The 26,461-nt window shown below is 42.0% G+C and overlaps 1 protein-coding gene across 1 annotated transcript in view; it reads right to left on the reverse strand.

Moving 5' to 3' along the window:
* Positions 1-26,461, reverse strand: part of STK38 (serine/threonine kinase 38) — a 202,793-nt gene that overhangs the window by 91,624 nt on the left and 84,708 nt on the right. Inside the window, exons 7-8 of the mRNA XM_069238981.1 lie at positions 25,996-26,098; positions 22,889-22,950 (exon numbers count right to left, since the gene is read on the reverse strand). Of these exons, the coding sequence (XP_069095082.1) occupies positions 22,889-22,950; positions 25,996-26,098 (165 nt within the window). The remainder of the gene's footprint in view (positions 1-22,888; positions 22,951-25,995; positions 26,099-26,461) is intronic.

A 26,461-nucleotide genomic window follows, 5' to 3' on the forward strand; every position in this document is an offset into this window, starting at 1 on the left:
AGCCTTGACTGTGCATGCGCTGTTTACTTGACACTTTTTGCTTTCTGTCAGTGGGCGTATAGACCACATATTACTTACCATTGGTTGGCTTTATTATCAATGTCATTTACTTGCTTCTTATTGGTCAACTGCCATAAGCTTCCTTCCTCTTCGTGTGTCTGTCCCTCACCTGGAGCACAGACGCATTACTAGTGTCCATCCAATGCTCATTTCATTTAGGTGTTACTTTTTTAACCATGTTCCTCCCAAGTTGTTGGCCTGTCCCACCCTAGTTCCCTCCTTCTGTTCATTGTCCATGTTTGCTGCCCCCACACCCTCCTATTTGTTGTCCTTGTTGGCTTGCCCACGCCCTTCCTCTTTCCCTCCCACCCTCCCTACCTCTATCTCTCCCTCAGCTGACGATGTTGGGTTGACCCCCAAACACTCTCGAATTCCTGTCCATGGTGGCTTGTCCCCAACCCTCCCTTCTTTCGGTGTCCGAGCTGGCTTACCCAACCTCCACTCACCCTCCCTCCTTCTACTGACTGTGTTAGCTTGCCCCGCCCTCACTCACACTCCCTCCATCCATCGTCTGTGTTGACCTGGCTCCTCCCTCAAGCCATCTGTAGGAAAGTAGCATCTTTCTTGGCATGTTACCCTCATTTTTACCTGTATGTATGTTTTTGCCTGTCTCACTGGGATCCTGCTGGTCAGGATCCCAGTGCTCATAGTATAGTGTATCTGTATAGTGCTTAACTGTGTCACTAAGGCTCTGCTAATCAGAACCTCAGTGCTTATGCTCTCTCTGCTTTTAAATGTGTCACTATAGGCTAGTGACTTCATAAATCAATTTAAATTGGCACACTGGGCCCCCCTTATAAGTCCCTAGTACATGGTACCTAGGTGCATTGGGGTTCCAGGAGATCCTTATGGGCTGCAGCGTTTCTTTTGCCCCCCATAAGGAGCTCAGACAAACCTTTTCACAGGACTTCCATTGAAGCTTTCATGACACACCATTTCACAGCCATTTTCACTGCACTTAAGTAACTTATAAGTCACCTATTTGTCTAACCTTCACTTGCTGAAGGCTAGGTACAAAGTTACTAAGTGTGAGGGCACCCTTGCACTAGCAAAGGTGCCCCCACATAGTTCAGGGCCAATTCTGGGGACTTTGTGAGTGCGGAGACGCCATTACAGGCAAGCACTACATATAGGTCAATACCTATATATAGCTTCACAATGGTAACTCCTAATATGGCCATGTAAGGTGTCTAAGATCATGGAATTGTCCCCTCCATTCCAAATGTGGTATTGGGGAGCCAATTCCATGCATCCTGGCGGCTCCACCATGGACCCCCAGTACTGCCAAACCAGCTCTCTGAGGCTTGCAATGCAGCTGCTGCCACCTCACAGACAGGGTTCTGCCCTCCTGGGGTCTGAGCAGCTCACACTCTCCCTTTGGAAATAGGTGTAACAGGCTGGGGAGGGGTAGCCTCCCCCAGCCTCTGAAAATGCTTTGAAGGGCGCAGATGGTGCCCTCCTGCATAAGCCAGTCTACACCGGTTCAGGGACCCCTTGACCCTGCTCTGGCACAAAGCTGGACAAAGGACAGGGGAGTGACCACTCCCCTGTCCGTCATCACCCTAAAGGTGGTGCACAGAGCTCCTCCAGTGTGTCTCAGACTTCAGCCATGTTGCTTTGCAAGGTGTGGGGGCACTCTGGAGGCCTCTGAGTGGCCAGTGCCAGCAGGTGACGTCAGACACCCCCCCCGATAGGTCCTTACCTGATAAGGTAGCCAATCCCCACTCTCAGGGCTATTTCGGGTCTCTCCTGTGGGTTCTCTTCAGATTCTACTTGCAAGTTACCAGCAGGAATCCTCTGCAACTAGTACTTCATCCTCTGACCTCGGATCAACCGCAGATTGCTCCAGGAACCCCTGTAATAGGAACAAAGTACCCAGAATGGCTACTTTTCCTCTGCAACTTCAGCTCCAGCCAGCAACTGCAACAGTTTTCACGGTGTGCACGCTCTGTGGACTTCCTGTCTCCACTCTGCACCAGAAGGACCGAAGAAATCTCCTGTGAAGTGACAGTCACTTCCCTGCTCACGCACCTTCTAAGTCGACAACCGGTTCTCTTGGAGACCTCTCGTGGCGACGAGCATGCTCCTTGGAACACAGAGGGTGGACCCTATCAACACTGACTGTCCTGAGGTCCTGTTGTCCCAATTTGGGGAGGTAAGACCTTGCCTTGCCCAAGAACGACAGAACCCCTGTGCACCACGTCTTTTTCACCTCCTGAGCCCTCTGTGCACTATTTGCAAAATTCCTTCGTGCACAGCCTGGCACAGGTCCCCAGCACTATATCCTGCGACACTCAACTCGCTGAGTTGTTCTCCGGTGGCGTGGGACCTTCCTTTGTTGTGCTGCACCAACCACTTTTTGCACCTCCTCTTTCCCAGTGTCCTAGGACTCCCGAGGGTGCTACCTGGTATTCTGAGGGCTCTATGAAGTGCTTCCTCCTCACACAGAGTTGAGGCCCCCAGGTCCCTACTGGGTCCAGACAGCGCCAACTTGATGCAAAGCGTATCTTTACCAGAACCAAGGCATGTTGAAGAAATCCAGTGCCAAAACTCGCCTACATCCAACTTCACGACATGGGACATACAGTGCATCACACAGAAACCCGCTAACATCTTCCTTAGGTGCATTTCTGCAGTCTTCGTCCAACCGGGGATTCTTCTTTTGCACCCTCTTCTGGGTTGGCAGGGGCTCCTGTCCTTCCTGGAACTTCTTTCGACTTCTGGACTTGGTCGCCTTCCTTTGCAGGTCTTCAGATCCAGGAATCCACCATTTGTTGTTTGCAGTCTTGATTGGTTCTTGCAATAACTCTAATCACAACTTGTAGTGTGTCCTAATGAAACTTGCAGTACTTTACTCCTGCTTTTCTGGGCTCTGGGGTGGGGTAATTTACTTACCTTTACGGCATTCTAACTCTCCCAGCGATTCAGCATACACTACACTTGTCTAGGGGGAAATTTGTGATTCGCATTCCACTTTCTTAGTATATGTTTTGTGTTGCCCCTAGACCTATTTTCTCCCATTGCATTCTATAGCATTTCCTATTGTTTGCACTATCCTATGTCTAATTACTTACCTTATTTTTGCTGTCTAGTGTATATTTTGAGTATAATACTTACCTCCAGAAGGAGTATTGCCTCTAAGATATTTTTGGTACTGTGTCACCCAAATAAACTACCTTTATTTTTGGTATCACGGAGTATTGTCTTTACTTGTGTATAAGTACTGTGTAACTATAAGTTGTATTGCAGGAGCTTTGCAGTTCTGCTATAGCTACCTCTATCAGCCTAAGCTGCTAGAACACTACTGCATTTCACTAATAAAGGATAACCTGACCTGGTGTAAGTACCCAAGGTACTCACTACAAACCAGGCCAGCCTCCTACGCCCTCTGTGAGGGAGGAGTCAGGTCACCCCACCCAAAAACACTAGGATGCGTTTCCTGACGGCTGCATCACAGAGCTTTCCCCCTCACTCTCAGCCCTTCGTGTTGCTTCCAGCCCCCTCTCTCCATCACCATTAAATAAAAGAGCTATAATGCCACCAGGGCTGGTCACATCGTAGCACTTTTCCCCAAAAAACTTTCAGCCATGCTGCACTTCTCTTCTGTACAACATGGATAGAAATACACTGACAAAGCCAATAACCGGTGTAGGTGAGACCCTCCTGGTTTTGCAAATCCCTGTTTGGCATGTTGCTGAAGTATGATTCTGCAGAGGAAGGTTGCTAAAAGGACAGTTTCTGCACCATTTAAGTTGTAAGTAGAATCTTGCATTTTGGCTATCTTTCTTGGATCACCCCCACTTTGCAAGTAAGCAGACATCTAGTCTTTATTTCAGTCTTGGCTAACGGGTCAGGGGACCAACATGTTTTGCACCCTCTGCAGCAAGGATGTTGTTGCACAGACCACCATTTGTGTACACAAAGAATCCGTGTCTGTGTAAGTATATCTTAATGTGCTAAATTGGTGCAGTGGAAAACTGGTCAAAGTGGAAGCTTGGCATGATAGGATACTAATAATTGGCAAAGGGAGGCAGGGATGTACTAATAGGGCATCATGAAAGCTGTGCTGAAGCACTATCATGACAAAATGGAGAGTGGCAATAAAATGCGAACTGGACAGAACTGTAAATATCTATGAAGTGCTAGCCAATTATAATGTCAATTGGTAATGAGGTTCCAAGTAGGTTTTATGGGCTACAGCAATGATGTATTAACTGAACTTAATGGAAATTAACAATGAGGTGCTAACCTGACATAAATGTAATAAGTAATAGTTTTAGAAAGTGCGTGAATACCGAAGTAACAGGGGAGACAAGAGCCTATTCAAACGCAGAATTAAAAAGCTGCGTCTTTAACGATTTCCTGAAAGGGATGAGATTAGTTTGAGATCTAATGGACAGGGGTAAAGAAGTCCAGTGTTTACATGCTAAAAATGAGAAACTTCTGCTTCCCCATCTGGTCGTCTTTATTTTAGGAAGGGAAACCAATTTATTAGAAGATCCTAATTCACAACATGCCACTTAATACCGTTTGAAAATAGAGAGGGCCAGTACCATGCAAAGCTTTATGAACTATGCAAAGAGCCTTAAAATGTACTCTTTCAGAAATGGGCAGCCACTCAAGGTTACAGATCTTCTTAGTTATAGGCTAAACTTAAGAACTTTCAGAAGCAGACAAGCAGATGCATTTTCTAGTGAATAAATCTTAGATTGAGGACTTTTGTTGATTCCCAGGTACAGTGCATTGCAATAATATATCCTGGAAAAGACAAGAGCCACTACCACCATTTTGTGCATCTCAGGGGGGATGAAAGGAAAGATATTTTTTAACATATTTATTAAATAGAAACAAGAAGATGTTATATAGTTAATCTGTTTGGAGAAACCAAACTGCTCATCAAATAAGACCCCCAGGGTTTTGGCCTTACGGACTGGGGAAGGAGGCGGGCCAAGGTTGACTGCCACCATGCTTCGCACCAGAACGAGAAATCGTTTAAAAAAAAGGATGACCTCCTATTTATACGAGTTTAACTTTAAACAGCTTTCCAGAAGAATGGATGCTTTTTTCCAGGCTGTTGGAAATTGGCCTGAAAGCACTATGTGGTTTAAAGGTTTTGTTAAGTGAACCGCAATGGTTTCAGAGACCATGTGCAGCACATACGGCGGACAGAGGTCTAAAGGAGAACCGGATATGGTAGTTTGTAGCAGTCTTTTAACTTTAGTCTGTTAGAGTCGAAAAATGGAGCCGACCACATGGCCACCAGCTCTGCCACAATCATCGTAAAGTCCCACAGGCGATGAAATGGAAGAAACATTCGAGAGGCTTGTATTGGGGCTGCCTCAAACTCCTCAAACACTGTTAATCTTCATCTGAAAGAAATTTGTCAGTTAATCACAGAAACCTTGGTCAGAAGTGAAGGCTTTGTTCTGGTCAAAATGTGAAAGGGTAGTAATAGTTTTGAACAGTTCAGTAGTCCAGTTTGTAGCACTACTTATTTTTCAGAAAAGCATTTTTCAAAGGCCATGAATTACTGATTACGATGGAAATGTGTCATAATCCAGAGATTCAATTACATGCCAGACATTCACAATTAAATTTGCAATGACATGCTAACTGTGTATAAAGGAAACTGACTGTGATGTGTTATCAAGGCATAATGCTAATTTTAATTAATGGAAACTAAACAATGTGCCACAACGCATACTGGAAGGTGGTTCTAATGTGCTAAATGGACACATGGGCAACTGGTCAGGACGTTGTTAAATTTGAGTAGAGGATGCAATTACTACTGTAGTTACATACCACTGTCAATCCCCCTTCCCTTTGGAACAGCTACTACGCTGATTATGGATGTCTCTATTAAAAACTCCTAATATGACTGTTCACAGTCACTTGGGTTAAAATGACAAGCACCTACAACATTGGCCTGTACCCTGTGAACCCCTGGGGCACCATGGTTGCAACTATAGGCACCGGTTGAATCTGGAGCTGCATCAGACCCAAAGAAGTGCTCCCTTTTGATTACTACTTAATATGTTGTAGCACAGCAACTCATTTCATGTACTGGGCTACTAGTGCTCTCCACCTTCATATTGTGGACCATGACTGTAGTCTTAACAGTAGCTGGCTTCAACATGAAATCTGTGTGAATTTCCTTGCGGTGCTCGCCGCTCTCCTGCCTGCCTGCTTACTACTGGACCTACGGACTGCTTGTGCTGCTGCGCTTCCAGAGATTTCAAGTTGCTGGCAAGCGGGCCCCATAGAAGACAACTGCTGCTCCTTCACCTTGCACAAATCTCTGATGCCAGACATTATGGGTCCCCCACGCACCGGCACCTAAAGCACCTCCTCGCAGCCCTCTGCAGTCCCTGAACAATTAACCAGCAGCCCTGGTGCATCAGAACATTCCAGTCCTCCTGGGTCGATTGGTGACAAATTGGAGTCCATTCTAGAAGATGTTGAACAGATCGGGACCTCCCTGGAAAGCAATCACGATCTCTGGAAAGTAAGACAGATAGTGTATCTCACGTTATTACACACGTATCACCGCAAGTTAGCAGACAAGGTTCACGCTGCCAAACAAGTCCTCAATGACCTCCAACCAAAGGTTCGTGAAATGGAGTCCTTGATGCAAAAAGTCGCAGATTGTTTATACATCCCGGAACGCCGAACTGAACATGCAGAATGCCGCCTAACAAGGAATAATGTTTGTGTGGTTGGCCTTCCGGAAGGAGATGAGGGGGTCAGATGCCACTGCTTATGTGGAACGCTGGCTGTAAGAGTTGCTATCCCTGGAGACCTTTTCTCAGTTTTTCTCCATGGAGAGCTCCCAAAGGGTTTGCATGGGGTGACCACCTCCTGGCTACAACCCCAGACCAATATTGTTCCGTCTGTTGACTACAGGGAGAGACTCCATCCTACGGAAAACACAGAAGATCCGACACATTACTGTTGACAACGCACTTCATGCTCTTTCCGGACTACACTGAGGCAGTACAGAAACAGAGAAATTCCTTCCTAGCGGTCAAACTCCACCTACGGGATGTGGACATCCGCTACTCGCTCCTGTCCCGGCACCTCTGAGAGTTGTTTTGGGCAAAAAAAAACATTTATTCGATTCTCCTAAGGACACAGGACTAGTTGTAATCCACAGGATTAATGTCCGCAAGCCAATCCACACTGGGCACCAAAATATCCCACGGGTCATGCGCACTTCACCAACGCAGACGCCGGCCTCGTCGGTTTGCGGCTCACTGCAAACCCACACTGCCCCGAACCTTACAACAGCACTGGGAGACTGACTTGACATGCCCCTGCACAGATGAGAATGGGATGCCTTCTTGCAAAGCCCAATGCATGTTCCGCAAAACGCCCGATTTAATCTCATTGAACTCTATATTATACATTGAGGTTATCTCAGCCCTGCTAAAATAAATCGCTATTGCCATCGAACAGAGGCCACTTGTCCTCACTGTCATCAGGTAGGTGCAGATCTGCTTCATATGTTGTAGGCTTGCCTATACTTGCAAAGCTACTGGTTAGGAGTCACAACCCACTAATCCACACGCACAGGGTCTCCAGACCTACACACGTGGAAAATGTGCCTTCTGGGTCTAAGACATAAGAGAATCAGAGCCACCTCTTGCTTCCTAGATTTACGGTTATTAACAGCCAAGCAACTTACTACTCATAGGTGGAGGTCATCTGAATCTCCACCACTAGTAACCTGGACACACTTGCTGCTTAATTAAGCACAAGCATAAAGTGCTGACCTGCACAGAGAAGACAACCTTGTACTATGAAAATAACCCATTGCTACTCACTGGGACAACTTCTTGTCTGAGCTTCAGACCAACTCCCGCCATGATGTTGACAGCAGTGTAGACTTCCGATAGGGAGGTGCAGATAACCTACTTACCATTATTGCTTATCCACTGTCTCACACTAATGGTAGTTAGACCCCCCCCCTTTGTAGGCACGTTCATCCAGGATCCCGAAGAAGTACAAACAATGGTAGAGTCATGTACACTCCTGTTTAAATATGTTGGTTGTGGGAGATGGGCGGGGCCTACTGTTGTGTGGTTTGATTTATTGATTTTGTTTACTTCACTGTTACACCTTTATTCCTAAAAATGAAACTGTTGCTAAATTATTGATGCAGATCTCCTAACATTTTTCTTGGAATGCCATGATGGCTCATACATGACAGTTAGGGGCTGGTACTTAGCTTTTCTTTTCTCCTTCCATGCCCCCCTTGGAGGGCTATCTTCAATCTTGCCCAATTCTATTACCTGTGAATTTCACTCATGACAAAATCTGCTATCCAACGTGTCATCACAGCTGTAATTATGATTTGTACTGACTGTTGCCTGCCCCATTATTGTATTGTAAAAAGAAAAATCAATAAACAGATACAAACATAACGAGTTAGAGCCATCAGCATTAAACATTTCTAACTGAAACTTTCTTTGCCACATAAACTGAAAATAAAAAGAGAAACAGTTGACATAAGCGAGTCGATTCAAAGCGCGCCGTGAGCGCGACGGCAGAGAGAAAAGGAAAAAGAAGTTTGCTAGCAGTCAAAGTTATCAGCAATAATGCAATTATCCATGTAACAGGGTCGATGGCCAAGGCGGTAACAAAACTGCCCTAAGGAGGGATAAACGTAAAGCAGTTACCAAAGAAAACAAAGAATTTTTTAAAGGCAAGCCCATAAACGAGTGATAGAGATGGGCGTGCTTTGGACGTGGTTAAAAACCCAGATACATACCAACACGTCAGAAAAGCAGCGCTTGCGCGCTGCTATGCTCAACCTAAAAAAAACTATCCATGAAGTATTAATTGATAAATGTATAATTTGTTTACTGGGCATACAAATGCCAATTATGTGGTGGTTGGTAATAATGCAAAGGCCATAGTGTGTTAATTAGGGTTAATAGAAAATATCAATAATACGCTGGGCAAAATTAACCATAATGTGCTAATTTTACCGAACGTCATAATATGCTAAATTGATCCAAAAACAATTAGTCACAATCTGCTACCTGGACATGATGAGAATCGTCCACAATGTAATAAGTGAGCTTATGGATATCGTCAATGACATAAGCATGATGAAGATTGGGCAAGATGTGCTTACTGATCATTATGGAAAAGGAGCACAAACTGCTAACTCAACATATTAGAATACAGTCATAACGTGCTAAGAAACATTTATTTTAATTTATAAATGTACGGGTGCATAGTTATAAGTAAGAAAAGCAGATTTCTGTTTTTACTGATTTATACTATTAATGAAACAAAAAAAAATGTTTCTCTGCGTGAAATGATTTTCAGAAACAGAAAAATATAGAAAATGGGTCTTCTTTTGAGTGACTCTCTTTGCTATCAATAATGACTGATTGTCAGGATCAATAGTAGACTGATTTAAAACAAGCACTGGCAAAGCCAATAGGTTTAACCTATGCGAGAGCTACTGGCTTCATTAATGTCTTTTAGCCATTTTGTAGAGCAATGAGGTTGCTGAGCAGAATGGTAGAAAGTTAAAAAAAGAAATACTATGACCTGGCCAGGTCAGGAGGGGGCAAGCAATAACGTGGGAGGCAGGAGGGACGGTGCAAGCAACAACATTGGAGGGAGGCGGAAGGGACTGGGAAGCATCAACACAGGAGTTTATAACAAGCATTTGCAATATAATGGGCCTCACGTTTGTTGAGTTAGAGCTGTTAATGCTGTAAATTCCTTACTGGACTTTTCTTGGCACTTAGAAAAGCAAAACAGTTGACATAAGCGAGTCGATTCAAAGTGCCACGGCCGCCATGAGCATGAGCACGAAGGAGAGACACAAAAGGAAAAAAGTTTGCTTGTAGTCAAATGTATCGGCAAACGTGCAATTATCTATATAACAGGGTCAAAGTCGAAGGCGGTAACCAAACCGCTCCAAGGAGGGACAAAGATAAAGCATTTACCAATGATACCAAAGGATTTTTTAAAGGCAAGCCCATGAAGGTGCGACAGTGATGGCGTGCAGTGCACGTGGTTAAAAGCCAACAAATAGATTACAACAGGTCAGTGCGCGCTCGACCTAAAAACTTATAGGCTATGAAATCCCTGGCCTGTAGTTTTAGAGGAGTTTCAAAAAGAGCTGACGTCACCGACTCCTGGCAAAATATTGCTTTATTATTAGAATACCAAATATTGAAAGAGTCAAAACTGGTTCCAGGGAAAAGATGGCACCGTTCAACAGAAGGCCTACAGCTATTCCACACAGCACCTTTCAACACAAGCCCTATATTTATTCCACACTATCTGTGATGCTTTCATAGAGCTCTTGCTTGACAATCACTTTCTCCATTTTCTGACAACCATTACTGCAAGATCCAACAATCACAAGAGATAGGATGAGGACATGATGGGTGAATAATCGTCAAGCACTACTTAGTTTTGAAGCTGCAATCCCATGCAAAACAAAGCAAATGCACGGGATCACCATGATGGCAAATGTCAGTTGCAAATGCTTGTTTCCAATAAGTTGACTGCAGATGGGAAGAGACACTGTAGGACAACAGAAGGGTGGGGGCCCCCTTCAGGGGCATGGCACTGCTAAGCGACGGTAGTAGAGCTCACAAGCCAGTATACACTATATGCACGCCAGTATGCGACTATACACTATGTGGTGCTTGCCGCAACAGTGCGCCAAAGTCACTGCCCAGACACCTAGCAACATCAGTCTCACACACAGTGCTCTGCTTTATGTCTCCGCAGTAAAGGAATTCCTCCCACCTGCCCCTCACAATGACCTCCAGGTGAGCATGGTAAATAGACCAGTATATAATGTGTCAACATTCAGTGAGCTTGTGTACAAGTACTGTAAGTGGCTACTATTTTGAAAGTAGTCGCCACTCTAAGTATGACATATCAACTGTTGTCCTTTCTCATATACAATAAACAAACTGAGTTCGCAGTTCTGTGGATTTTAAATTGATTATGGTTGCTTCTAAATCACTCAGAGAACTGAGAAAGTTAGCTTAAGTTTTGTAACTCCAGCGCATCCTTGAGTGCAAAGACCATATTATACTCAAGTCAAGCTACAACTTATTTCGTTACTTTAAGTAGAGTAGTAATCAATTCAGTAAATTAAGCAAACAAAGTAACAATACGTGCATGTTCCACTAGCAGTTTGTCAGAGAAGAACAATGAGATAAAAGATAGATGGATGCCGACTATTAACCTGGGGCACCATGGTTGCAACTATAGGCACCGGTTGAATCTGGAGCTGCATCGGACCCAAAGAAGTGCTCCCTTTTGATCAATACTTAATGCTGTAGCACAGGAACTCATTTGATGTACTGGGCTACTAGTGCCCTCCACCTTTATACTGTGGACCATGACTGTAGTCTTAACCTGCAAATATGTTTTGTTATTTCTAAAACAAGGCCTTGGCTGTCTAGCAAATGAGCACTATACAGGGGGCAGCTGTTAAAGTTGCAAAACAACCAATGACAGAAGTTACCACGGAAAACATAAAATACCTGAATGGTTCTGAGATTGTATTTACTGGGCTAGTCAAATACCAACAAACTTCTTTTGGTGGAACTTTCCATTTAATTATATTCAGTGATAGTGAACTGTGCTCAAAGCCACATCATGGACTTTATGTAAACCTTCCAAATTAAAAGACAAAATCAGTGTAACTTGCAGCTCCCACTTATATGAGTTTAACAATGAAAACATGATTTATTTAGTGCACACTAACAGGGGCCATGTTTCAGCATTACATTTTGTAACTTGTCTTCAGGGAGCATGAGCGCACTAGACGTGAAACAAATAAGGTTTTCTTGCTTTCTCTGCGCACACCGGTGGAACGTGTTACTGTGCAACACTGCCTCCATCTTCTGCTCGACGTTACTTTTGCTAAAGGGAAATTTCTATTTAACTGTTTGACAGCTTTGTCTTTAGCAACAAGGCAATGCCTTCTCTGCAGAATGACATTTTAATAGGCTTCAGATTCTCGGCTAGGCGGCGGGAGATGCAAAAGTATATTTCCATCTTCTTGAAGATGCCTTGTATGAAAGTAATGTTTTCAGCTTAGTGTTGCAAAGATGGGCTTAAGAGAGAAATATTAAATAAGGAAAGATATATACCGTCACCCTAATAATTTTTAAGAGCCTTCTGGTTCACAGGTATACGGAGTATTAAATGACTCGGTAATAAACAAAATAATAATTTAAAGCTCCAAAACAAACGTGACTTTTAGAGTAAATGATTAGAGGTATGATAACGGTGAAAGGGGTGTTTCTGCTGTCTTTTAGTCACTGTATTAAATGCAAGTGTCTATATTTTGACTCGTAATTGTTTACATATGATTTACGGAAGAACAGCACAAAGTAAAAACTAATTATCATAAAATATCGACATTCGTGCGCGCATTGATTCCAGGGGTTCAGGGAGGACCCCCTTAACTTACCCAGGCAAGAGCAATATGTTTGGATAGGACTCTAGGATTCTAAGCACCCCGTACAGTCCTGTAAGTAGAAGTTTGCGCCTGGGAATACCTTTCTGTGTTTCTACTCTTCACACAAGGCAGCGATTTCTTTAGGGTCCTAAGGAAATCTACCAAGTGCGAATCCAAAAAAGTGGGCTTCTCACAACAACAGGTCTTGATATTAACGTATGCTGCAGTTTATGAGAAGGCCAATGAATTGACAGACTGATGAAGCCCACAGACTATTTTTAAAGGCTCGCCAGGGCTCTTTAGGGAGGTGTACCAACTTTGTGACAGAAAATCTTTGAAAAGTACTGTGGTTGGTTTCAAGTAACGTTGTCTTTTCCCCTTGGTATTCTAAAGCTTATTAAAGCGAACTCAGTCACTCTATCAAACATGATCAATGAGGATTGTTGAATGCAGGCACCCCAAAGCATGGACAAAGATCTGGGACAGGTCCCATCTTTGGAGCACAAACACTTCTAAACGGGTGAATATGAAATCGCGTGTGCCTGAAAACATTTTGCAGCCTAAGGCATTAAAGTTCAACGCTCGGTTGGTGTGGAGCAGAAAAGGACAACCACACTTGGTAACTGCCGGGTTTGTGAAACTGAAAGAAGCACTGTGTACCTTTTTTCATGTAAAAACCTTTTGTGATGGAAAATAGGTTTCTACATATTCTTTATCTTAGATCCATTTCCTAACGGTCAGAATGTGTCAGAGATATGTTCATGCAATACACAGGAGTGGCACTGAGTGGGCAGGCGCTACACTAGTCAGAAAGCTGCCTACACATGGCAAACGTTATGCCTAGTTCTGTCATTTCACTGATGCCAAGAGAGAAAGACGCAGCCAAACGCAGAACACTTTGTAACTAACAAACTAAGAGAGAGCACTACCAAAGGTAAATAACTTGTGTTTCTAAAAGATACGGATCATTTGGGTGATAGGGTCCGGATCGTACTCATCCCATGGGTCCTGTTGATCTAATGCAACCCCTATATCATGAGACCCACTAGGAGGTGAACTCGGTGGTGTGAACCCTAAATGAGTGGGAGATTTTGGTGGAGTGCGTTGTGGAGGAGTAGGTAAAGGTGGAGATGTACGAGCATGAGAAGAAACCTTTTCTTTGGCAGTTTTCTTTGGAGGTGCAGAGGAATCAAGACATTCTTCAAAAGTTAATTTCCTCTTTAGAGGTGGCGGAGATGATGTTATAATCTGCCCTGTTCCTTGCTGAATTTGAAGTCGGCGTTGCCTAGCGTCCATAACTTCCAAAATTGGTTCCAACTGTGATGTAGGGGATGTTACAGACTGTCCAGAGTCACTGAAAGTCTTTTGGTGTTTTTCGTTTCCGAAGGTTTTTTCGGATGGAAATTTTCGGTGTCGAAATAGTAGCTGCCTGTTTCTTTTTCGGTATCGAAGTGGTCGGAACCGAAGCACAATATAGTTTTTTGTTTTTTTTGTTGGTGCCAAAATGGAGGTACCGGAGGTCGATGTCGAAGACTTCTCTTTGGCTTTTTTCGGTGCAGAGCTGGTATGCGGGGCATCGGAATAAGTTTCTCTGCTTTGACCATGACCAAATTACACACCTGGTGTTGGTCGGTGTGTGGAAACTTTGAATGGCATCGAAGGCAAAACCGGAACGCAGTACGTTCCATCAAGGCTGCATTGTTCAATACCACTTGGAAGAGGCAGGCCCAAGGAGGGCCCGAACCCCCGAAAGGCTCAAAATAATTTGATTCTGAGTGGAGAAAAAGGAACTGAGAGTTGAATATTAAGGACTACACGTTCGGAAACAACACCAACAAAGATAGAAATCCGGAAAGAATCCAGTTTTTTGATTGTTTGGAGACGAGAAATCGGAGCGAGAGGAACACCCATCAAAACCCAACAGCAGAGAAAAACTAGGGTCTTGCATTTCTCAGAGTTACAGCTATTAGCAGTTGTAAACTCCCAACCGGATTTTTCTTGCCATATTGAATGGAAAAAACTGCATGATCGCGCTGCTACAGTTCACTCGTAATGAAACCTATCGGCACAAATGCAATTATCCACGTAACCGGCAAAAGTGCAATTAACTATGTACAGGGTCGATGTTATGCAAAGCGCTCAACTTCTGCCAAGTGAGATCTTGCTGCGAACAAAAGATAAAAAGTAGTCCGCAAACCTGACCGGAAACAGCGAGCCTCGCATGTTTTCAGTACTTGGTCACTGTGCTCGAGGAGGGCTAACCACCGGAAAAGGCATGACGTATGCGTGCCTTCCATTAATGAAAGCAAGCAGATTTTAACAGGCAAGCCGACGAACCAATGAATGACACTGACGTGACGTGGACGGGACTCCAAGCCCTTTTCTAACTCCTAAAGCGTCTCGCAAGCGAAACTCGACCCTAACAATCTAACAAAGGACTCAATGCCCATGTGCCGTATTACCGAGAGGAGGAGTCACTTGATCCAGTGACTCGAAAATGTTCTTCAAAACAAAAACAAGTTGTACTACTCTGAACCCAACACTAGATGGCAAGCGCACAGCATGTGTATCTAAAGTTACACATGCCATCGAACCTTGTGTTTCTAATGGCCACTTCTGGCAATAGTTTCCTAATGTAGAAAACCCTAAACCAGGAATGAGACACATCTGGGATTCTGAAGAATCACAAATTCAAACCTCAATTTGTTGGGAGATAACATCACAAAAATAAACTTCATTCCTTTCAAAGTTCACCTTTAGCGAAAGTATACAAAGAGGACCAAGCAGCCATCTGACATAGCAAAAACAGCAACTCCTCACAAGAGAATTAATGAATGAATGTGCCCTGCCAGTAGCAGAGTCAGATTCAGATTCATCTCATCTGACAGGTTTTTACTAATTTATAACGCAACCTGATGCATGAAACACTGTTCTCTCCTTCTTTGACCGAAAAAACCCAATGAACAACTGATCGTCACCCTTGTAATATTTAGAAATAAATACACAGGCCTTGATTGAGAGCCAAATGGTATTCGGGTGCATACATTCCACATGTCAATAGTGTTACTATGTGGTAAATACAACTGCAGCCCCATTGATTATGAGTTTTTTCAAGGACCCACGGTATCTGACTTACTGTGTGTGATACCACATGCGGATTTGTCACGTGATTGTATTGCCAATATTTCCGCAGACGGATTTACCATGTGGGAAAGCTGGGCAGGTGCTAAACAAACAGAGAATACACTATTTCCTTCTTTCATCTGCATTGCATTAGGAATGTTCCATCCTTTAGAGGAAAACACTCCTTGTATCTACTGCAATACGAAAGTCACTTCTGAAAAGATCCCATCCCTTGGCACACATACAGAATCCACCTTGGATTTTACATGCCACATCCATCCTCCACCTTACTCAGTCGTCTAGCCTTGAAAACAGTACAAAGCTTCATCAGGTCTTCAACTTATTTAGGAAATTCAAATGTAATGATTGGAAACATCAGGTACTTGCTTAGGGGGTGATGAAGAAGAAACCAAGACTTATGGGGCACCTCATATAGAAAACAAGTGTCAAAGTAGCGGCAAACCTCTTGACATTACATACAAGTTAAAAGATGCTCATCTGTTCCTCAGTCAACACCTGTAAAAAACATTTTCAAGACCCCAAGCATATTGTTCGGAAGTTAATGGCTAAACAGAAAGAAACCCTTGCAACTAGTAGTTGGCCTGCACCAGGGCTGGGGCTACAAGCCTGGGTGGAAACTGTAATAGGAATTATCCAGTCACCAATCACTGAGAGAAGAACACAGAAGGCGAGCAGGGGCTGGAGGAATACAATGACAAGGCGAGTCATAAATAACCAAATGAATAACAACAAATGTACTAAAAACGAACATGATCTGTGATTAAGATGCGAGAAGCAGAACATCTAAAACTTCACCTACAGGTTCTAGTACTCAAACTCCTGTTACCCCATTGCCACTACTTGCGCAAGCAGCATCACCCAATCAACCACTACGACAACAACAGCAGCAACATGTAGCTTTGCAACAGCAACCACACCAGGCACTGATGCATGTAACACAGCTGTATATAGGGTACACATCTCATAGTCTGTGCCAAGACCCAGCTCTTGAATATCTGAGGCCAACATATCTGGGAAGTTAACTCAGGCAGAGAGTAATCACCATTTAAGACCAGGTTAGGAAAGAACACAAACATGAGAATACCATGGACATTGCTGGTGCTGAGATTAAGGCCTAGCTAGACCTCAGATGATGGGGGGGACATACAGCCATGTGTACCATTTCTAGCCCAGTCCACCACCTTCTCCTTCCACCTCAGCACACTTACACTTGTCACAACAAGTTTCTTCCCTCAGACCTCACTGGAGGTCTGTACATACTGCACAACTGCAGGAGACCAGTCACACCACTGAAAAGAAAAGCAGTATGCGAGTTAATAAAATGAACACTGGTCATGTTAGATGTCTTATTACATATATATTTATTGTAAGGGTCAGTTAGATAGCGGGTGGTAGAATAGGGAAACTGAGTTTAACAGTTACATTTTAGTTGCATAGAAGAGAACTGTTGAATGATTAAACTTCATGTGAGGTTGTTACTTAAAACTAGGGCTCCTTGTTTTATGGTATTTACTCTTTTAACGTCTCTGTCAAAATGTATACACATTTATTTTTTTGCCATCTTTTTGGTATTTATCCATATTTATTTTGCGCTTTGAGAATAAATAAAGTCATACAATGCCATATTTCCACATTTATTTAACTGACAAACATGCTCATACATTGATGCTTGTCGCAAATAGCAAATTAAGTAGCCAAAATCATAGCAAAACACTACAGCCACAGAAAAATATCAGCATTATACTACACATATATGTTAACATATGCCTGTATTTATAGAAATCACAACTTGTTTTAAAAACCCCATGAGATGTCCTGAAATTCATGAAAGACAGCATGGAGAGTTACTCAGAAGAATCACAATTGTAAGTATTTTACCACTTTTAAAATTCCAGGAAGGAAACCTATTGTTTTCTGTCTCTATTTATCCATAAAAAAATCAGTAAAAACAGAAAACTAGGAGACTTGCATATGACCAGCTGCGCTTGCTTTATTTGCTCATTTTTGTTGATGTGTTCATTGAATGTAATTGATTATTTTTATATTGTTATATTGTAATGTATGCAAACAACCACAGAGATGATGGTCTTTGTATAATAACAAATGTATTTCAATATGTTTTTAAAAGAGACAATTTTACCATTTGTAAGCCCACAATACAACTGAAAGGTAAGTTTTCATTCAATGTTACTTTTGCCAATACTGTCAACTTTTAAAAATATTTTTTCTGCCACAGATGAGGTTATTTTTTGGATATGATGTATTCATATTTGTACATTATTTTAGGTTCAATATACAGTTTGCTATCTGGTAATGATTTCAAATTACCATCCTGTCTCAGCAGGAGAACCTGTTAGGCAGTATTTCCTTTGGTCCTTCAGCATTTCCAATAACTTGTAATAGTGTTTTACGCATTTTTACCATGCAATACATCTGTATGAGCAAACACTGGGGTCAACACTGCATGCAGAACAACATTTGATAGGATGGAGCAAAATAAACACATAAAACCATGCAGTAATCTTGCTACACCTGACTTGTAGTCAGGGCCATAAACATCAAAAACCCTCTTCAGGTCTTACCTATACATCTGCATATCCATTTTGTAAGAAGGAACACTGAGAGGAATATGTGTTGAGCTTATGTTTTGTAAAAATCGATGGATAAATCCCCTACCCCCAATCTCAATTTCTTTGAAACATCCTTACAAGGTTTTTCTATAGGCCAAAGGGCACACAGCCATCACTTCAGTGAGGATAGTAGTGTATCTTCTCATTGAAGTGATAGTCATGCAGGTAATTATTTTTAGCAACAAACTTAAAGGATAGGAATAGACAAGGTGAAAAAGAGCCTTCACCAAAGAAGTTCAGACCTCAATATAAATCCTACACTAGTTAACAAAGAGTAAATGTAAGATACTAAACAATATAACCCTGAAAAAGAGAGCACAGAACATAAAAAAAAAAATAATACTTGTTCGGGAGATTGAGAAATTGCAACTAAATAAATCTTAATTGGCAATGACAAACTAAAGTCCTGTTGAGCCACTTGCCATCAAAGTTTCACATTCTATTCACGGCACTAATTTGAAAATATTTTCCATCTGTCCAGGTTGGACAAGGGCCGAACTAGAGCATGTATGAGAACTAAGTTCTCTTAGACCTCTCCAGGAACAAAAGATTGATGTCTGTTTTAGGCCTTTCAGATTTTTCCAAACTTAATCACAAGAAGTAGCATCAAAGAAAAAGCTCACTGAAATAGAAAATGTCAGCCTAAATTTGAACATTTTCTCCTCAAACGGTCTTACCCAAAAATTGCCAGGAGCCAAAAAAGATCACATTTGGAGTTGGCACGGGGTAAACTGGGCTAGTCTCCATCCACTTTTGTATTCTGCACTCCAGCTAGGTGAACAGTCATGACCAGCAAACTGGTCCAGAACCCAGAAACCTATCTCCGTTGCCTCAATGCTAATATTTTTAAAGCCCACTCGCCCATTCCTGTTGACCCTATGCATATCTGTCATACTACATCACCGTTTTAGCATGATAGTTCTGTGCAGAAGCGATGTTATCGCTGCTATCAGAAATGCCTGAATGAGAAGCTGGGACCACTGGACATTCTAAAGTCCACTAATAAAATAACTAAAAAAAGGACACCATTCATAGAAGTGAGGCATTTGTGTCGAGCATTAGTTGCAGGAAACCTGGCTTCTATGGCTTTGAGAAGGATCTAAGGGAAGGTCTACACTGATCTCCTGAATTTACAATGAATGAGACCGTTTGGGTCCCAGGGCTCCAGTGAAGGGGAGATCTGGTTGAGGGATTAAAAAGATTGAAGCCATCAATTACAGAAAGCATAACAAATATCAGCCCTCAACGTAGTTTCTGTCTAGAAATGACCTAGTGTACATTTCTACACTTAATTTCAACACCTCAAATAATCTCCAGCTGGGAATATGACAAGATTTCTAGACATGTAAATAAAAACCCAGGCTCTGAAAGAGGTAGTGGGTAATCTGAACATGATTTACTGTTACAGAGGGGAAATTGCTTGATCAGTTACTGATATATATATAAAGACATGCCTGGTCTCCCTGTGCATGTGTGTTACCAAACTGGCTAAAACTTAGTGGACCACTGGAGCAGAGGTGCAGCTAAATTAAGAACTACACACTGAAAGTGATCCCTTCTCTCCGGGAACCTCAAATTTGATATAGCATGGCTAAATAGGAGCATATTAATATACAATGTGAAGGTCTAAAAACACTAGCCAGCGATGTAGTTTAACTGCTTGCAGTATTTGGGCTAACATGACCACCATGAACATCTGTTGCTCACAACTTGTTGTTAGAGACCAAGTCAAGAAATGAGCTCAGAATTAACCTATTCCAGGGTTCTAGTATGTCGCGTAGAAGCCATTTCACTAATCTTGTAACAAAAAAGTCTCCAACTGGCATTTTCCAGAATAGAAGTACATCTTTCATGAAGGAATCTACATGGGGGAATATGAACTTGAAGAGCATGGTGGCAGGCGGTGGATTTGTGAGAAATGAATGGAAGACCCCAGACTGAATTCTGAAGCATCCAACAGCCCAAACTGATTTCCCCCACTTCTGAATGAAGCCCATGATCATTACACACAGTCAACATCGCCATATGGGTGGTCTTGTGCATCTGTGAGACTATAAATTGCAACTGCTGCTTGGGCCTTCCTGTGCTTCCTTCATGTAGAGACATGAGCATCAATTGTGACTGCAAGGGCTGGTGTGGCCTGGCACAGTTAGGCTGGCTATAACCTCTGAATTTAGGGCAGTGGTTCTTAACCTGTGGTTGGAGCGCCCCCTGGGGTCCACAAGGCCTACTCAGGGGGTCTGCGACTATGTTACCAAATTAAATAAAAATAGTACATTAAAATTAATAAAACATACAAATAAAGAAGCAAAATCGAAAATGTAAGAACTGTATCTATATTGGATTGTGAATTAAGTAATGTCAATATTTTAACAAGTGTTTGGTGAATACTTGTTTTTGTACTTTTGTGTAGTGTTTTGAAGTTCAAATCTTAGAAATTGTTTAGGCCGGGGGTCCCCAACTTCCAATATTGACTCCGTAGTAGTCCACGGATTCCAGTAATAATTCTATGGGGTTCCACTGAAGGCAAAAGGTTAAGAACCACTGATTTAGGGTAATGCAGGTAAAACTGTTTGACATAGAAAGCAGACAAAATTAATAGGACTTGGCCCTACTGTGCGTGAAACACTCCAAGGAGGTTCTTGCTTTCTCATCCTTAAAGTCTCTCTTGGTTGAAAAACACATCAAGTAATCTGGTATGAACAAGCTCAACAAAAGGACAGATAATTTTGGCCAGGAGTGCAGTCTAATGTCAATGCCCATAGACCTTGTGATAGCAGTCCCATCTGTATCTCTGGAGTAGGGTGCGGGGCACATCTAGGTACAGAGTAACACGATTAATACATGTCCAGTTTAATTAATACAGAAGAAACTGCAGAGGTCAATAAAAGCGCTTGGAAGGTGCACTCTAGGAAACTATTGGAGGCAATAGTTCTGAAATTGACAAATCTAAATATCCACCCAACTTTTTATGATGATTTCTATGATGGCATTTATAAAATTATACCAATTATGACTAACAGCCTAAATGGTTCGGCATGGATTTAGCTGACAACATATCGTAAGCGGCCGACTGCTCTTTTGTTAAGGATTTACTTGACAGTAATCTCTTTGGTCTCACTCTCAGCTTTTTAGAAAGGTGCTGCATTAACAATTAAGTGAAAAGGGTAACCATCAACAACTATGAATTGTTTTTACAGGCAACCTGTGAAATGAGAAACTTCACCAACTACCAATCGCTCCTTACTGGAAATAATAAGTCCTTCTAGCAAGATACTTCTTAGTAAGTTGCTATCCTAACCCCAAGGGGGAGAGGGGAAACAAGATTCTACATATAATGCAAAGAGGGTTTCAGAAAAAAATCATCAACCATCACAAGTTGTTTTATCTAATTCTATTAGCAAGATTCTAAGGAGGTCTGGATCACATCTATAGTGGGCAACCATGCACATAAAAACTACTTTAGGCACAACTGAATGAACATTACTGGGAAAAACATTGTGAAAAATGTAGGACTCATTCGAAATTGTGAGGTATATCTTACTTTTGTACAGCAATACTATCTCCTCTATTCAGGTCAAGGTGAAAATTCACCAAGCAGATAAGCACTTCGAAAGAGCTCAAGCATGCTGGCCTCTTAGCTCCTGTAACGTTCAAAGTGTTTATGTCAGATCTCTATCAGGTCTTTCATCAGGTAAACACCATATTTTACAAGATTGGTGCCAAGCACGTTTATGCTTTTCTTTATTCAAGCTATATGGCCAACTGTAGCCAAACTACATTTTGATAACAAATGCTACAATGAACGTGCAGAACGAGTACTGTACCCTACTTTTATTTATCGGTGAATCACTTCCAATGAAGGATAAAATTATTTTGCCAAACTATAAGAAACTATCTTGGCACTTCGGTAGCTTATTACCAAAACGAGAATTTCTATTTGTAAAAACGTTCCATGATCCTGAAATTGAGGAAATCTATTCGTATGTTCAATGTGTAGGATTTCAGTGAAAATCCTCACGTTGCAAAACCAGGATTGTGAGCAAGTTTTCGTTCTGCATGTGCCTCGGTTCTGTGGTGAAAGTCCTTGATAACAAGCTGCAGGGATGCTGTGTGTTGTGAGATAACAATGTAGAATATTTCTTATTACTATTTATTTCCACAACTGTTTGAGACACAGATAGAGCTACACAACTTCCCCACATACAAATCATTACGTTTCAGTTCCCTGAAAATACAATTTTCTGCTCTGAATGAAACTGGCGGAGCAGATAAGGAACAAAAAAGTGTTCAGCACTATCAGTAACACCACAATTCACTGTTGAAGGCCAGGGATTCTAGAAGAAAAACGATGGACCTGTAATTTGAACAGGGATGATGGGTGGGGCACTCGGCTAGGCAGGAACGCATAGGGATTATTTTATTCCTTTGCACAAAACTGTCAACAGTTTCACTTCCTACAGCGCGAGACAAAAAACAGAAGAGTTTTGTGCAATGGGTTTGTGGAGGCAAACACAATAAAGTGATCTTTTTATACATCATTTCTCTGAATCTATGCAATATTCATAGAAAATGAAGAAGCGCTGTACGAAGTACTTACTAACTGACGTCTGGTTCTTTTCCACGTTTCAGCTTTCCTCTTTGAGTTCATGTTCTGGAATGCTTTGGAAGTATACGGAGTAGAAATAAACAATGGCATTGGAGTCCACATTGACTTTCACCATATACAATACAGATAAAAGGCATCAATACAAATGTAACCAGAGAGATACGTTCTAAAGAGTACAACTTTCTAAGGTTTAATCTTGGCATCAGGATGTCTTCTTGAATAAAACAATTCTTCTGACATATAAGCATAAAACAGATCAGAATGTCAACTGCACTTTACATATTACACCAAAAGGCTATTAACACAATACCAAGAAACATCTTCGCAAATTATATTACAGAACACTTATAGTAATACCGAAGATGTGCATTATTGCTTTGGAGTCTTTATTTTGTATGCTCAGCAGCCAGATAAAACCTTTAGAACATGAAAGACAACACAACTCCCTTTAACAAATGAGGACTCTAGGACTTTCAAAGACTTAACCATGAGATAAAATCTGCCACTGCAGGTGAGCTCCCCCTTTTCTCCTCGCATCCTATCCAACAGTCCTCATCTTCTGCTGCTTGTTAGGAAGACAAGTGCTTTTAGGTAGAAGCTCAAATGGGGGTGTACTGGGAAATGTTTTGTTACCGTCTAGAGTTTATATTTAAGCATAATGTACCGAAACAAGTGCTTGTGTGATGAAGGAGATCTAACACATAGTCACTAGCAGTTTTATTCCTACAGATCAATCGGTATCTGAGGCGCCTTGATTCCTTAAAGCCTTGTCCTAGCCTTGTCCTGTGTTCGTCAAGCTGCTCGGGGCAATCTTTTCTAGCAGCATCCAGACTCTGCTGAAATGGCCATACATGAGAATAGGGAAGGAGATTTCCCTGGCACCTGGGTCAATCATGGGAGGCAAATTACGGAGCATGATGTCACTATAGATGTGTCGTATCATGTGCTACCAACTAGTTCCTGCAATACTGCATACCAGCACAGCACATCAGGACTGGAAGTAACTATCTAGCCACCGTTTTAGTAGCGAGGCAAAATCAGTGCCTCGAGAAAAGGTGCAGGGAAGCAGGCACCAAGAGTAAGTTTAAGAGGCCTGGGATAAAGGGAAAGTTGAACGGACCTCTATGATTTTGTCCCTATAACTGTAAATCCTTCCCCCTCCAAAAATCCCAATTCATATATACTATATGTATCGGTTTTTGATGTGCATATGAAGGGAACAAATTGACTGGACAACTAAATAGTGGGCCTTGAGAAATAAGCACAAAGGGAGAGTAAGGTCCCTAGAACTACAGTAAGGAATCTTCAATTTGAGTCCGTGGTCCAAAGTATGCTGGATTTGTGCGCAGTCACAGATACTGACATTGAGGATTAGTCATATGCGTGAAAAGGTCATAGGCACAGCAGTGGATTCATCAGTCCATCGGCCAGCCTCCGGAGCTATATGGCAATTTATCAGAGACTGGATTTTTTTCTCGACCCAGTGCAGAAATTAGGCTAACCCCACTCTGCAACTATGGAGACCGAGGGGTACTGCCCAAATGGACCTAAGATTAGAAATGTCAGCTGTCAACTAAAAGGTGTCACACAAAAGCGAGAAAGACAAAACAATATAAACAGAGAAAATTATCCAATACATTCAGCGGGTCATTTACTACAAAGGGTGTGATTATGCTACAGACACAAGAACAAAGATTAGTTCTAGATTAGCCAATATTACAGCACGCCCATTAAAAGCGAAGTTACAGGAGGTGGTCTGTTGTCTGAAGCGCTATGAAGAGAGAGAACTAAGGGCTTATAAACGAGGGTATTTGCTGTTTACTAATATAACCCATCACAAGAAAGACTGTCTCAGTTTTTACTCTGGCCAGAAGTGATCTCGAGATCACGGTCAAGGTCAACAGTACATCACAGATTTGAGTGCACATTCTGCTAAAGGGGCAATGGTAGCCAAGGTTTATGGACTCGAGGGAATACTGGAACTGGACTAGTCCCGTAACTCAATGTTTAAGGAGTTCTATTTTAGTTGATTAACCAGATGGCATATTAGGTGATGGAGAAGCATTAAACTAACAATAATACTCACTCTGGTTTTGACAAAGAATGCTGAATGTCAATACTATTTTTAAAGAAAGTCTGTATACTATCCATGAGAAGGATGAGAGTATTACCTCTCTACAAACTAGCGTATAAATAACATTCATGTGGTATGGTAGTTCAAGAGTTGAACTGAAGATTATTATGTTTTGTGCATCTGATGAGATGAAGGAAGATTGGTATAACATATTTTAGAGTACTAGAATGTTCAGATTTCTAATAAATGCAATGGAAAGGAAAAACTGATTAGACAATCAGAATGCTCCCCTTGTGGGCTATAGCTACTGTTACACATCTCCAAAGGAAGCATTCTGTAGGGAAAGGCTTCCTGCTTTTACAGCATGCCGTGTTCAAACTGTAATGGTCTCGTCTGGCTGATGGGTGTTATCCTCTGTGGAGGAGGGAAAGCTCTAAAACTGGCCACTGACTGAATCTCTTTGGATGAAACCGAAGGAATTGGTGGTAATTAACTTAGAACCCATGACTCCAGTCCCCAGTGCCAGGGCCAGACCATACACTGCTTATTGCCAATATGATGCTGAGATGATGCAATCATCCAAGTACAGACAGATTTGCTGCTGTTGAAAGGCAACTTACCTAGGCTAACATCTTGCTAAGAATCTGAGGAGCAGCACAGAATTCCTGTAGGACAGGTATATGAAAACAAGCCTCTAGAAGGTCCAATTAATAAAACCCTGGCTGCGTCACACAGCTTTTTTTAAAGTAGCTTTATATACACTGTAAAGCATCCGCTGTGCTGTAGAGCATGGCTACGAAACATTACCAAAGCCAATAGCTCTCACAGTTGAGACTTATTGGCTTTGCCAATACTTGCTGTATAATTAAAATAATAGACGGCTCAGACAGCCATTAAAGCTCTAATGAAGCACAATTAGGTCTAGCCTTGCTTTCCTGTTATTCTTTGCATTGGCACAATTGTTTTGTTGTGTAAAAAGGTTATTCTCAAGAACAAGGTATAGTTGATGCAATATAGAACTCACTGAAATCACTAGGAAGATTGTGGTTCAAGTTTCTGTAGAACTCAGTCCGATGAGCCTTCTTTAGACCAGTGCAAAGTCCAAAGTCGGAGAGTTTCACATGGCCCTAAACAAAAGAAAGATATTCCTTAAGTTGAAAAGAAAGGAAAGTTACATGCAAAAAAAAAAAAAAAAAAAAAAAGCTTTAGAGATTGTGATATAATTTCTAACAGTGAATACACCTCAACTCAAATCACTGATTGTTTACGTACTGATCTGGCTCTACTTTGTCAATGACAAACATGGGTATTGCTATGTTTGGGAGTCCATGTTATTCCATGGCAGCACTTTACAGGAAATCAATCACGTTCAAGCTACTGCTTGTGGATCAATGGTTCTGGTGGAATGTAGTGAAGTAGCTACCTCAACCCTCGGGATCAGGAACAGACTTGTACACCTGCAAAGTAACTTGCTGCAGCAGTAAACATTT

The sequence above is a fragment of the Pleurodeles waltl genome, chromosome 6, assembly GCF_031143425.1.
Source record: "Pleurodeles waltl isolate 20211129_DDA chromosome 6, aPleWal1.hap1.20221129, whole genome shotgun sequence".
Lineage (NCBI taxonomy): Eukaryota > Metazoa > Chordata > Amphibia > Caudata > Salamandridae > Pleurodeles > Pleurodeles waltl.